Source organism: Strix aluco, chromosome 4 (genome assembly GCF_031877795.1).
Source record: "Strix aluco isolate bStrAlu1 chromosome 4, bStrAlu1.hap1, whole genome shotgun sequence".
In the NCBI taxonomy this organism is placed as follows: Eukaryota; Metazoa; Chordata; class Aves; order Strigiformes; family Strigidae; genus Strix; species Strix aluco.
The window spans coordinates 18,871,181-18,884,092 of record NC_133934.1 but is presented as its reverse complement, the minus strand read 5'-3'; the positions used below and the strand labels follow the sequence as shown (position 1 = coordinate 18,884,092).

The window sequence follows — 12,912 nt, the reverse complement described above, 5'->3', positions numbered from 1 at the left end:
GCTGCTAGACAAATCCAAAATATGTATCTTGACAAGGTACACTATGTTAATGACATTACACATAAATGGTGCTGAATGGAGTGTGGGTTCATATTCTTAATTATTAAAAAAGAAACCAACAATATTTAAACTTTTTGAAGGAGTAAGTATTCTGAGAAAATTCTTCTATTGACAGATAAATTAGGATATATTGCTTTAGCTTCATTTGAACCGAAGTACTACAAGTATCCACTTGGCTCATAAAAATTCTTCCCTGTTCAAATGAAGTAACTATTAAGATATTTTATAAAACACACGAAGAGTACATCTTGGAAGGGTTATGCATGCTAATGAACAAGAAGAATCAATCAGTATGCAACTGCTAACAGGAACCACGTCCATTATCCTTTTGAAAAATATGCTAAATTGCATGCTTAGACGCTAATTAAAGCATACAAAATTGTACACAAATGAGTTTTCAGTCACACTCAGGGTTCCGCTTACAATTCCAAAAATATCTCTCTTTAGCTGCTTATTTTCACATTGCATTGATGCCCTTACATTGTGAAATTGTATTTATTAGGCCAGACTATATTTAATTAAGTCATCTTCTATTTGAGAAAAAAAACCAACACCAAAACCTAATGAAATAAGTTATAGGTTTATATAGCTGTGTGCTAATTTGAGTTCTTAATAATTTCCCTTCATTAATGACTAAAGCCTTTTGGATGCTATTAAGCACCAAACTAGTGGTGGACATTTCAGAATCTTCTATATAATACCAAAGGGTAAAACAAAAAAACTGTTCTAGTGACTTAAGATACACAGCTATGATGTCTTCTGAAAAAACACTACATTAATCAATCATTATGAAGAATGAGTAATTTAATATTAAATATTTGCCATATGTAACACAAATCCAACTTTTTTTCTTGTCTATAATTTCTATTTCTTTCAATCTTGTGACCTATCTGATCAAGATTCAAAGCAGATGAATAACCCAACTTATAAGTAGCTTATTCAGTTATTATCTTTAAACAATACATGAGGTAGCAAGCTCTTTTTTATATCAATGTACTGTCCATCTGCATATTCAAATTATATCTTTTCATAAAATGCAATCTTAACCATTTTTCTCATATAAAAACATGTATCAAGAGATTAATAAAATATCTCAGATTGTATAAGACTGCCTATATGAAAAATAAGACTTTCTATTAAAACCAGTCATTTTGAAATATCACAAATCCATGTTTATTATGAAAATATGCAAACACATTAATAGATTGTTTTCTTTTTGCTTTTTCATGTAATTGAACTTCTTCATTCCTTCCTAAACAGTGACCATAGGTTAATCAGATTCACTGTTGCCTGTAATTTAACTCATTGTAACATGATATCCACCTTCAGTTGGTTCGGTGTTGGGGATATAAATTCTCAGAGTGGTTACAATTTTATATACATATATTTTTAAAGCTTTTCAGTAACATTCTTAGAGTGTTTTGGGACTTACAAAGCATTGCTGATTCAAACTTAACCTAAAATTTCTCAAGATACCATGCAAGTCTTTATATCTATAAAACAGTATAATAATAAATTTCAACTGATATACCGAATCCAATTCTTCATTTTCTTCTTTGCTCGTTCTTGAACCTGGCCATATAAATCTGATATTGATTTTCATAAAAGGGAAAAAAGAGTGCCACTTACAGTTCAGTTACATCTTTTGGGATGCCTTTAGGCAAAGCTTTTAGGCCTTTGTTGCTGCAGCGAACTACTGTGTCTAGACAAGTACATTCTGCTGGACAGCGAGACAGTGGAGAGCAGCTATTGTCATCATTTCCTGGTTAATAAAAACAAACATGCAAAGCTTGCTATACAAATATCACTTCAGTATTAGCAATAATATCCCACCTGGAATTCCTATAAGCAAACATGATATTTCTACATGATGATATCTCTAGGTAGGGAAAACATCAAGTTTCCTCTGTAAACCACTGCTCCAAGAATTTACATTTCAAGTGATGCTTCATTTAGTACAATTCTGTTTTACTAGGTAAAAATGCTATTATATGGAAAAAAAAGATCATTAAAGAAAGAACAAAACTTAAAATGAAAAATAATAAAGGAAAATATAAGTTGATTTTCAAAATTAGCAAATTATTAAAAATAAACAGTCTTTTTAAAGAAAAGTTATGGCCTTGAAAATTGACAAACTAATAATGCAAGAAATGGAAGCATGTGTGAGAGATGCAAGATAGCAGCCACTTTTTTTTAAGCATTGTGGAAGTCACAAACTAAGCAAAATGGCATGTTATTTGATCAAGTAACCTGAAAGCACTTGATGCAAGAATCAGCAGTTGAAAATAATCTCATCTGAACTGCAACATTTGATCAATTTATTTAATTTTTATGTTATCTCTAAATTATGACTTACAGTACTGAACACAGGCAAGAAAAATTTTGAAAGCATATATACAATAGCCATGTGCTTGCTTATCATCCAAAAATGGGTGGAAGATTTTTAAACTGATGTAGAAACAGCATGAAGCGCAGATGAAGTTATTTAAGCGTAACATTTTGGGATCTATGGGAATCATGAGATGTACATATGAAAACTGAAATTATAAAAAGTTAAAATATTAATTTTCTTACCATCATCGCACGTGAAATCCTGAATTGCTACATCCTGGATGGGAATCTCTTTGAGGAAGTAGGGTTTTTGGCAGCGAGGGTTCCCCGTCACAATACGTTTCTTCCTTAGCCAGTCTCCAAGCCACGCGAGATGGCAGTTGCAGTTGAAGGGATTCGCCAAGAGGTTTCTGAAAACCACAGGAAAGTTTAAATCAGATGACACTATTTTTTCATCCTAAGTATTCTATTTCTATTTACAAAAAGCTAAGCTTAAATACTGTTCTTCAAACAATACTATGTACAAACCATAGGTGAAAGCTGTAATTTAGGCTCTGTGTGGTGAATCTTGATATAACTCATTTAGAAATAATTTGAAACTGTCGAAGACCTGGCTTGTAAAGCCATGCTGTACTGATAATGCAATAATTTCATATAGAGATGAAGGCTGATTACTTTACATTATTAGCTTTAACCTGACAACAGCTATTCCATTAATTTGTCATCTCAAGATTTCCATCTTTTATTTGCTCCAGAGAATAAGTTTCCTATCTGAAGTGACAGCTAAGTTGATTACATGCCAGTTATAAAAATGAATTTACTTCTAGAAGTCTCAGTACTTTTGGCATCTCCTTACTTCAGCACAAACCTATTGACAATTCCATTATTTATAAACATGTCATCCTTAATATGCTCAAATTAGTCACTTGGTGCAAAGTGTCACTTTTTATGTAAAACGGGATTAAGTACTTTCCTGAATGATGCTACCTACAAAATGCGTTTATTCAGTAAACTGAGTGGCAGCTTCACTCTTTGGTTTCCCTTCCCTTAAATTACATCATATTTAAATAAAAAAAAAGAGATGCTTCTTTTTATAGAAAATGAGACTGAAGTTTCATTATAAAACATGTATGAATTAAGATCCTCAGTAGGCTGAGGAAATTTAAGATAATAATTGGACGGCACAGTGCAGAAAGACAGACCACGTGGTGATTCGACCAGCTGTGATTGTGCAGTGCCTAGTCAAAATGTGGCTTTCTACCCTGGCTCAGATCAGTGGGCTTCTGTGAGGAGGGTGAGCAGGACATTCTTCCTGCCTTCTCAAGCACTTCTGGAAACCAGTCTAACACTGCATCAAAGGGCACCATGAAAACACATGCTTCATGTATACTCTTCATGCATCCAAGATAGTCCAGAAAATAAACTTTCTCAAAAATCCCTCCATGAACTCTTTTTTCCCTTAACTTTACCTCACGCTGTGAAATTATACAGTGAACCATTAACAGAAATGTCCCCAAAACATCAGATTTAAACTCGGGTAAGGTAAAACACAAACATGACTTACAATGTAGAGAGCGAGTGCAGTGTATCGAAGGAGCCGGGTGCCACAGTGGTGATCTGGTTGTCATACAGCGAGAGCAGGCGGACTGAGCTCAGGCCTGTGAAGCTGTCGTTTCCCACACAGCTCACGCGGTTGCTCCTCAACATCCTGAGAAAGGAAGGATCACCATTTCTTAGTTTAGGCTGAGCAGGGGCTGGAGATGAAGTCGTGGCCCAAGCAAGGGCTAAGAGGTATGACTCCAAAGGGACTGCTACTGGTGGAGGAGTCACAAGTGCAGCGAGCCCCATGCTGCCCGCCACCTCACTGAAGGGACTGAGTGCAGCGTGCATGGAGCGGACTGGAAAACAGAAAGATGGGTAGGTACATTTCATGGAGGCAATGGGTGTTTCCCATAAGCATTTGTGTTTTGGTTTTTGTTTCAATATCAGAATCAGTATTTATGAGTTTGTTAATTGAAAAGAAATTAAACTGATTGAAATGCCCCAAATCAGAGATACACAGCAGCCCTCTCTCTTCATGATGACAATTCTAATGCCTCCAGAGCTGATATTTACATGGACCAGAAGGTTGTACCAGCTGACCTCCTCCTGAGGTCCCTTCACTCTGAATTTTCTTAGGATAAATTCTAGAAAACAATTCTATTACATTCTCAAGCGTTTCAGTTAAATGAAATCAGGTTACCCTGACTCCTCCTCAGCATGACTCTAAGATTTAGTAAAAATTTCAGAATACTAAATAAGAAACACCTATTCTAAAATCTCTCATATTTCTGTAAAACATACGAGCTTTGAAGTCTGCTGTTCTCCTATCTGTCCATCAATAAATGAATGTTTTTTCCCCATGCTCTTGTCTAAGAATAGCTGCTTCTAACAATTTTAGCAGCTTTAAGTGCAAAGTTAGAAATGATAGGCCTGATTTATTAAAAATACCTAATGTCTATGGACAGCTGAAGCCTCAAAGACTATTTAATCTTGGCTCTGCTCTGCTGATCAGAAGGACAGGCTCTCTGAAGAAGGCCAAGAAGCTGTGGGTTGTATAAACATCTTTTTTTGAGTGGAAAGAGCTAAACCGCCTTCATGGAAAGAATGAAACAAGTTCAAGCTATAGTGCTTTTACTCCTCCCTTCACTGCTGAAATGACATTAAAATTACTTAGGAGAGAATAATTTCCCACATTTCAATATCCACCAGAATCATTTTTTCCTCTAGCAAAATTTCCAGTAATGGTTGAGCTGAATTGAATCAGACTCCATTACGTAAAATGTGTAATTCCCGTGCAAAATTATGTTACTTTGAAGCAGATGATTATTCCCATTTCTGTTTCTGCAGTTGGATGTTTACCCATTCTGAACCACTTCATCATTTTAGAGGATTCATAGTTTCTGTAGTCAAGTAACCACAATGAAAAATTTCAGCTACATTATATCCATAATTAATATATAATGAATTCATATAATGTATGATAACTTTTTGTAAAATAGGAACAAAAACTAAGATATGCTTGAATAATCCATAGCTAATCCTCCAAAATCAACATTTTTAGGATAGATAGAATATTACTTTAAAAAATACCTGGCAGAAAAGAAGAATCAAAACACCCAAATAATTACACTTACAGTGTCTTGAGACTTTCTAGTCCTTTGAACATTTTGTGTCGAACATTTTCCAAGCGGTTGCTAGTGAGCAATAGTTCATTCACACCAGAGGCTCCATCAAATGCTCCTTCTTCAATGTCTGTAATCTTGTTATTACTCAGGTTTCTATTATACAATAGCAGAAACAGAGAAGAACACGTTTTCTTTTTTAAATACCCTAAATTAATTGTTAAATGCTGCAGACTGCACAGATTCCAAGATACTGAGTTATTGTGTAATATATTGTTCAACTTTGAACCAATAAAAGCAAAATTCAATGCCCTATAACTAAAGAAGTAAATATTTTTAAAGCAATCTTTGGAAGATGTTTTTAAATAATGGCAATTACCCAGTCCATGCTGCCTCCACACAAGAACAAGTTTTTATAATTTTGAATCTTGTCAGTGACTGTATATTTTTTCATGCCTCCAGTCCTTGTAGCATTATTAGACGAATTAATAAAAAAACGATACTGTATGAGTACCAGCACAACTAACCACTCTGATTTATTTAATTTATTTATTTATTTATTTCATCTCAGCAGACACAAATATAAGAAAATAGTATAAACAGCAACATATGTAAATGAAATGTGTGAATGTAAACAGTACATTAAATGTTAATCATGTATGACATTAGTTAAAAAGAAGGGTTTATAAGCAAGATAGTTCATTTATCTGCAATTCACATGCAAAGCAGATCAAAATGTGGGAAAATGACCTAAAATACTGCCAAAATATTTAGTGTTTATGGGGTTTAGTTGAAATACGGAAATTACATCCCAAATGGGTAGTATCTGTACTATATAGACAAAAGCATACATACTCAGCAACACATTTTCTTAAGGATTTTTCATATTATTCTTGCCTCTTTTTGTTTGTTTCAGGTAACTATCTACACATATTACAGAAGTATATATACACACTAAAAAGTGTTAGAATACACCAGTGATTTTTAAAAAGCTCTTAAAAATGCTCTGAGACAATGTAAAATTAAGTGAAGCTAAAAACTTTTTATTTGGTGGAATTAATGGTGTTTTGAAAAAAATAAAACATTTGATGCAACTTCTAGAACAGGATTTTTATTGTTCAAATCAAGAAAGATACTATTTGTTAGAAAACAAATTCATACACTTTCCAGAATGAACTGGTGCCATTATATAAGACAGAAAACAAGGAGTTGTGGCTTAATCTTGAGTGCTGACTACTCATCAGCCTAGCTGTAATTTAACATACACCTTGCCTGTGATGAAGGATACAATCATAGAAACATCCAGGTTGAAAAAGACCTTCAAGATCACCAGGTCCAACCACAAACCTAACAGTGCCAAGTCCACCACTAAACCATGTCCCTAGGCACCACATCTACACGTCTTTTAAATACCTCCAGGAATGGTGACTAAACCACTTTCCTGGGCAGCCTGTTCCAACACTTGACAACCCTTTTGGTGAAGAAATTTTTCCTAATATCCAATCTAAACCTCTCCTGCTGCAGCTTGAGGCCATTTCCTCTTATCCTATCGCTTGTCACCCAGGAGAAGAGACTGACACCCACCTCACCACAACCTCCTTTCAGGTAGTTGTAGATAGTGATAATGTCTCCCCTAAGCCTGCTTTCCTCTAGGCTAAACAACCCCAGTTCCCTCAGCTGCTCCTCATAAGGCTTGTGCTCTATCTAGACCCTTCACCAGCTTCATTGCCCTTCTCTGGACGTGCTCCAGCACCTCAATGTCTTGTAGTGAGGGTCCCAAAACTGAATACAGTTTTTGAGGTGTGGCCTCACCAGTGCTGAGTACAGTGGGACTATCACTTCCCTAGTCCTGCTGGCCACACTATTTCTGATACAAGCCAGGATGCTAATAGCCTTCTTGGTCATCTGAGCACACTGACAGCTCATGTTCAGCTGGCTGTTGACCAACAAACCCAGGTCCTTTTCCACCAGGCAGCTTTCCAACCACTCTCCCCAAGCCTGTAGCGTTGCAGGACGTGGCACTTGTTGATCTCATACAATTGGCCTTGACCCATTGATCCAGCCTTTTCAGATCCCTCTCTAGAGCCTTCCTACCCTCAAGCAGATCAACACTGCTGCCCAACTTGGTGTCGTCTCCAAACTTACTGAGGGTGCACTCAATCCCCTCGTCCAAATTGTTGATGAAGATATTAAACAGAACCGTCCCCAGTACTGAGCCCTGGGGAACACCACTTGTGATTGTCCACCAACTGGATTTAACTCTTCACTCTTTGGGCTTGCCCATCCAGCCAGTTTTTTACCCAGTGAAGCGTATGCCCATCTAAGCCATGAGCAGCCAGTTTCTCCAGGAGAAATGGTGTCAAAGGCTTTACTAAAGTCTAGATAGACAATATCCGCAATCATCACTTTAATTTAGTTTCACAGTGGAGCTGTTCTGTCTTCTGTAAGGTGTTGCACAAGACTGGAAGCAAGAAACTCATTATTCATCTCAGCCGACTTATATGTGTCAAGCCCTTAGTCTCCTAAAATCTTATTTGCTCCTGGTGTAACATGGATACTACTTCACCCACTTCACAGGGATATTTTAAAGATTAATGTTGCATAGCTAATCAATGATGCAGTGCATACACGTGCTTTATTACTGATTAACTATCAAATCAATGGAACATTTAGGCCCCATTTTTTCAATGTCATCTGTGCAGAAAGACCTTTGCACCTATTTGAGCCTCCAGAAGAAATATGAGCTCCACAAAAATACAGAATTCACTCCTATTTGTATCTCTGTAACATCACTACCTCACTGCTTTCCAGTCATGCTTAACCAGTCACTGTATTATTCTCTGAATTTAAGAACGTTCTAACAACTGATAAATATATTAGGAAGTTACAGAGCAGTATTATTAAAAATGTGAACTTTTCATTAACAATTTCTCAATTTTGTCCTTCCTCAATTATTCAGATTTCAAAGCTTTTGGGAATTCCAGCAGACAGCTACACTGAGACTGATTAATATTCTTCCTTTTCTTTCTTTCGTCTTGAACACCTCCTCAACTAAGAAGCAGCACACTAGCTTTAGATCACATGAAATGTTTACTAAGCTACCTTTATAGCCTGAAAATCTCTAATTACTGACAGTATATTCTCTTTTCCATTTTTCTTAAATATGAACTGATATATGTGTGTGCGTGAGTGTGCGCATGTGTAAGTATGCCTCATCAAGTATTTTATTTCAAAGGCACTCTGTAGCTGTAAAAAGTGCTAATCTGAGATCCCCGAGGAATAAGAAAAACTGGGCATCTACTGTCTAGTACCAGAACACTGCTGTGCCAGACATTCCTACATTTTTTTTTTAAAGTATCTCAGCCCAATTCGAAGTGACAAGGTGTACTCAAGTGGATAGCTCAAAAGCAAAGTTGATTCTCCTTTTTTTTTTTAAATCTTTGTCTATTAATTAAAAAAAAATCTATAATAAGTATTTAACTAATTGTGATCGTGACAGCTGCCAGCAAGGATCTGGATAAGGTTAATAGTTTAAGTAATACTATTGCTCCCCTTGAGATTTTGGTCACTAGTTCTATAGACTGATCTTTTACAAACGGTAGTAACTTGGTGAACCACAAAACAGTGCATAATGTTAACTAATCTTATCTATTTTTATGTGCATTTTTCTTCACTGTTTATGTTTGGATCTAATCCTGAAAAGGTTGAGCACAGTTACTAAGTCCGACTAAATGATCTACTCTTAGATATATCTTTTACATAAGTGAAAGAAAAGCTTTTCACAGATTTAGTAACAATTACAACTGGTAAGATTATAAACTCCTCTTAGAACATGAACTGTGAAGTGGACTTACATGGATGAGCTATCAAACCATTTTTTTCTGAGTCATTTAATTTTGATATTCCCCTCATCTAATGACAGTTTAATGAAGCACAGAATCAAAGGCATGTCTTCAATGTGCTGAAGGAGGCAAAATTGCCTGGTTAGGCAGTAGTACAGGAAGTTACAAACGATTACTGGAACCTTTTTTGAGCAGCTTATACTGTGAGCTCCCTGCTGTGGCAGCATAACAGACCAGCTGGCTGGACACTGCAGTGAAGGTGCCGGAGCTATACACTATGAGAAGTTGTTGCTGGCAGTGCCTAGTCCCATAGAGAAGAGCTGCCAACTCTGACCTACCTCAGTGATTAATTTAAACCCATTCTTGATTTTTTATTAGAATATGCTGAATCTTTTATAGATAAGAACTAAGAAAGGTGGAGAAACACAGCAAGGAGCTAACACGCTATATGAATAGACAAGGTCACTGAAGTTGCACTTACATTTTACGCAGCTGAGGAAGTTTCTTAAAGATTCCAGTAGCTTCCAGGACTGAAAATTCATTGTTATTTAGTCGCCTAGAAGAAATGACATCAATTTAAAAAAAAAATATTCAGGCATTGATACAGAGTGTTCCACACTAAGTGAACTTTTCAGAATTGTTTAACTGAATAATTGGTGTTTAACTGGTAGCTGAAGAACAATTCCATACATACTGACATTTCTAATTCTGATAATTCCTCTGAATGAACATTCTTATTAGTTAAACTTAGGCATACATAAGACATACAGAATCAAAACCAGATCACAAAATATCATACAACTAAAACTGCAGAGAAATGTAAAAAGATGTTTTTCATTTTTCTTCTGAGGGAAGAAAAACAAAAATGTAACTAAGAAAGGATTCCATGGCAACTTATAAATAAAAATCTTTAATAAGTATATATAAACCACTGAAGATTAGTTTACTGTTCTTTAAAGGATATCAGGTGGGGTCTGCCAGACATCTGGAGGTGCTCACAGAACACTATTTACAAGAATGAAATAATTACTTTATGCTCAAAGCTTTTGAGTAGAGACTGAAACATACTGCATAGGTCTTCCCAAGAATTTAAAAACAGTTCTCTGACCATGGTTTATCTTCAGATCACTAGATCTAACACACAAGAATGGATTAAATGTTGATTTGTAGCACTACAAGAAGGTATACAATGAGCAACAAATACTAGCTGAATAGGGATCTTTCCTCTCCAGCTACCAAGGCTGTTCCAGTATAGTATACCTTTATCAACTGCTAGGTTAGGGGACTATGTAGATTTCTAAAAATATCTGCACTAACCCCGTATTCACTATTTCCTCTCTTGAAAAGAAAACGGAAATTATGAGTCTTAAAACCTTTGTACGTTTTAATGGAGTCATCTTATTAAGGAAGGGAGTCTGTCCGGCTTTTATTTAGAGATCTTAAAAAGGAAGGAAAAGAGATGACTGACAAGATCTCTGTGAAATGAAATTCAGCATAATTCTAAACTCAGAATGCTTTTCAAAATTGCCTTATTGAAAAATTAAAAAACCCCTAGAAAATAAAAGAAAGCTGCTCATTCATCCTTCCTTCCTGCTTATTCTCAATGATAGCCAGAAGGGAAATTAAGGTTGTAAATCTGAAGGTATGGCTGTACAATAGTTTCAGCACAGAAAGAAACCGAGAGAAGAGAGGAAGAGTTTTTTGCATATACACAGAACATGTGTATACCACACTGAAGTACAAGGAATGTGAATTTCAAAATATGTTACCATCTCTGAAAATCAGCTGAATAACTTAATGTGATTTTTTAGTGAGACCACATCAAATCAGTTTTTGCACAGTGTCAGTTAACAAAGTTACTTCATCATTAGCAATAGCCTTTTTTCCCTGTCCATCAACAACAGAAGCACCAAGCATTCTCTAAATACTGACATTTTCAAATACTTTTCAAGTGCTATATCATCTATTAGAATGATGTTTGTGGAAACATTTACTGATTCTAATAAAACTTGCTGTGCTCTATTGCAAACATTTCTAACCCCACTGAAAAAGGCAAATGATTTGATCCTTTCCTCTTTGCAACAACCTTTTACATATTAAAAATAATTTACTTGGACTCTCCCCTCAAGTTTCTTTCACACAAAGGCATTAAATCTTTTCAGGTTTTCCTCAGAAGTCTTATTTTCTAGATGATTCCTGTTCTTCTTGAAATTTTTTCCAAGTGATTCATATCCATCTTGAAAAGTGAAGTCCTTGACACAGTATTCCAGCTGATATTTTACTATTGTTATGTAGAGTAAAACAATTATATAACTTACATACCACACCCCTGTACATATATCCCAAAATGAAATTTGTAGCAGTGCCCAATGGCAGTCCTTCATCTTTAATATGTATGATACCACCATAGCCTTTTATCTTCAATTACTTGCTGGCTATTCCTCAATCTTGTATTTGGTGCTAATTAGTCCTATCTAATGTCATATTTAGAATTTGAATTTTTATTTTATTTATTCTGCTATCAAATTATTCAGTCTTATTCTGCTATAATATTATAGAACAATTTTAAGAATTTCCCATGTGTTTTGAAGATATGTACTATGTTTGGTTAAAACCATAGCACAAACCATACTTTCTCTCTAACTTAGCGTATATGGTGATATCACAAATCATGCATCATCACTGAGGGTACACCCTCAAATAAAGGGACATCAAGAGTTACAAATTATGGGTTTATGGTCAGAGGAATGACCACATGGATCACATGGCATTTCTATGGCTTTAGATCTGGAATTGTTAAATATTTGTGCAAGAAGTTTTCATTCTATTATCATGGTAAGTGATACACACACAGAGGACTCAAAATTATTACAGATGACTGGAAAATGAAGAGATGTGGTGGTATCTTCCTTCTGGATCTCAACATCATAATTTTTTTGATCCCAGCGCTCTCTACTGGTAAAGACAATGGTAGTTGCTACCTGTCAATCACTTATGATTTGATTTGAAATTGATTATGAAAATGATCTTAAAATTATGAATTATGGATTATGAAAATGATCTTAAAAATACTTGTATCTGTTTTATATTTATTGCAATTTCATTCTCAAATGATGTCTAAATATCTGTTTCTCTGTTTTATTTGATGCTTTTTCTTGTTTCATTAACACAATAGGTAAGATGTCTGCATGTTTTGGAATAGCTGAACCTTGTGTACTTCTGTACCTATGTACACACAGAAGTGATATTCATGCTTTCTAAAACTATCTTGTTAGGATGTGGTATCATATCAGCTATTGCAAAAACATTACATAAATTGAACATATAGGACTGGAATTGTTTTTATTTAGCGTTCCTCCTGGGGACTCTGGTTTGAGTAATTTAGGAAATGCTTCCTCAATTTTCCTAAATGTTAGAATGCTATATGAAAAGTATTTTATTTCTGGGGTGCATTTACAGGCAGGTACTTTATCTCAAATACTTCAGTGGCAGATTAGACAGATCCTTCACTGGTT

At 35.3% G+C, this 12,912-nt stretch overlaps 1 protein-coding gene across 7 annotated transcripts in view; it reads right to left on the bottom strand.

Moving 5' to 3' along the window:
• SLIT2 (slit guidance ligand 2) overlaps positions 1–12,912 on the bottom strand; it is a 266,766-nt gene that overhangs the window by 51,459 nt on the left and 202,395 nt on the right. For all 7 annotated transcript variants that reach the window (XM_074822234.1, XM_074822236.1, XM_074822235.1 and 4 more), the window contains 5 exons: positions 9,879–9,953; positions 5,568–5,711; positions 3,956–4,099; positions 2,635–2,801; positions 1,690–1,822 (listed from right to left, as the gene is read on the bottom strand). In XM_074822234.1, coding sequence (XP_074678335.1) covers positions 1,690–1,822; positions 2,635–2,801; positions 3,956–4,099; positions 5,568–5,711; positions 9,879–9,953 — 663 coding nt within the window. The remainder of the gene's footprint in view (positions 1–1,689; positions 1,823–2,634; positions 2,802–3,955; positions 4,100–5,567; positions 5,712–9,878; positions 9,954–12,912) is intronic.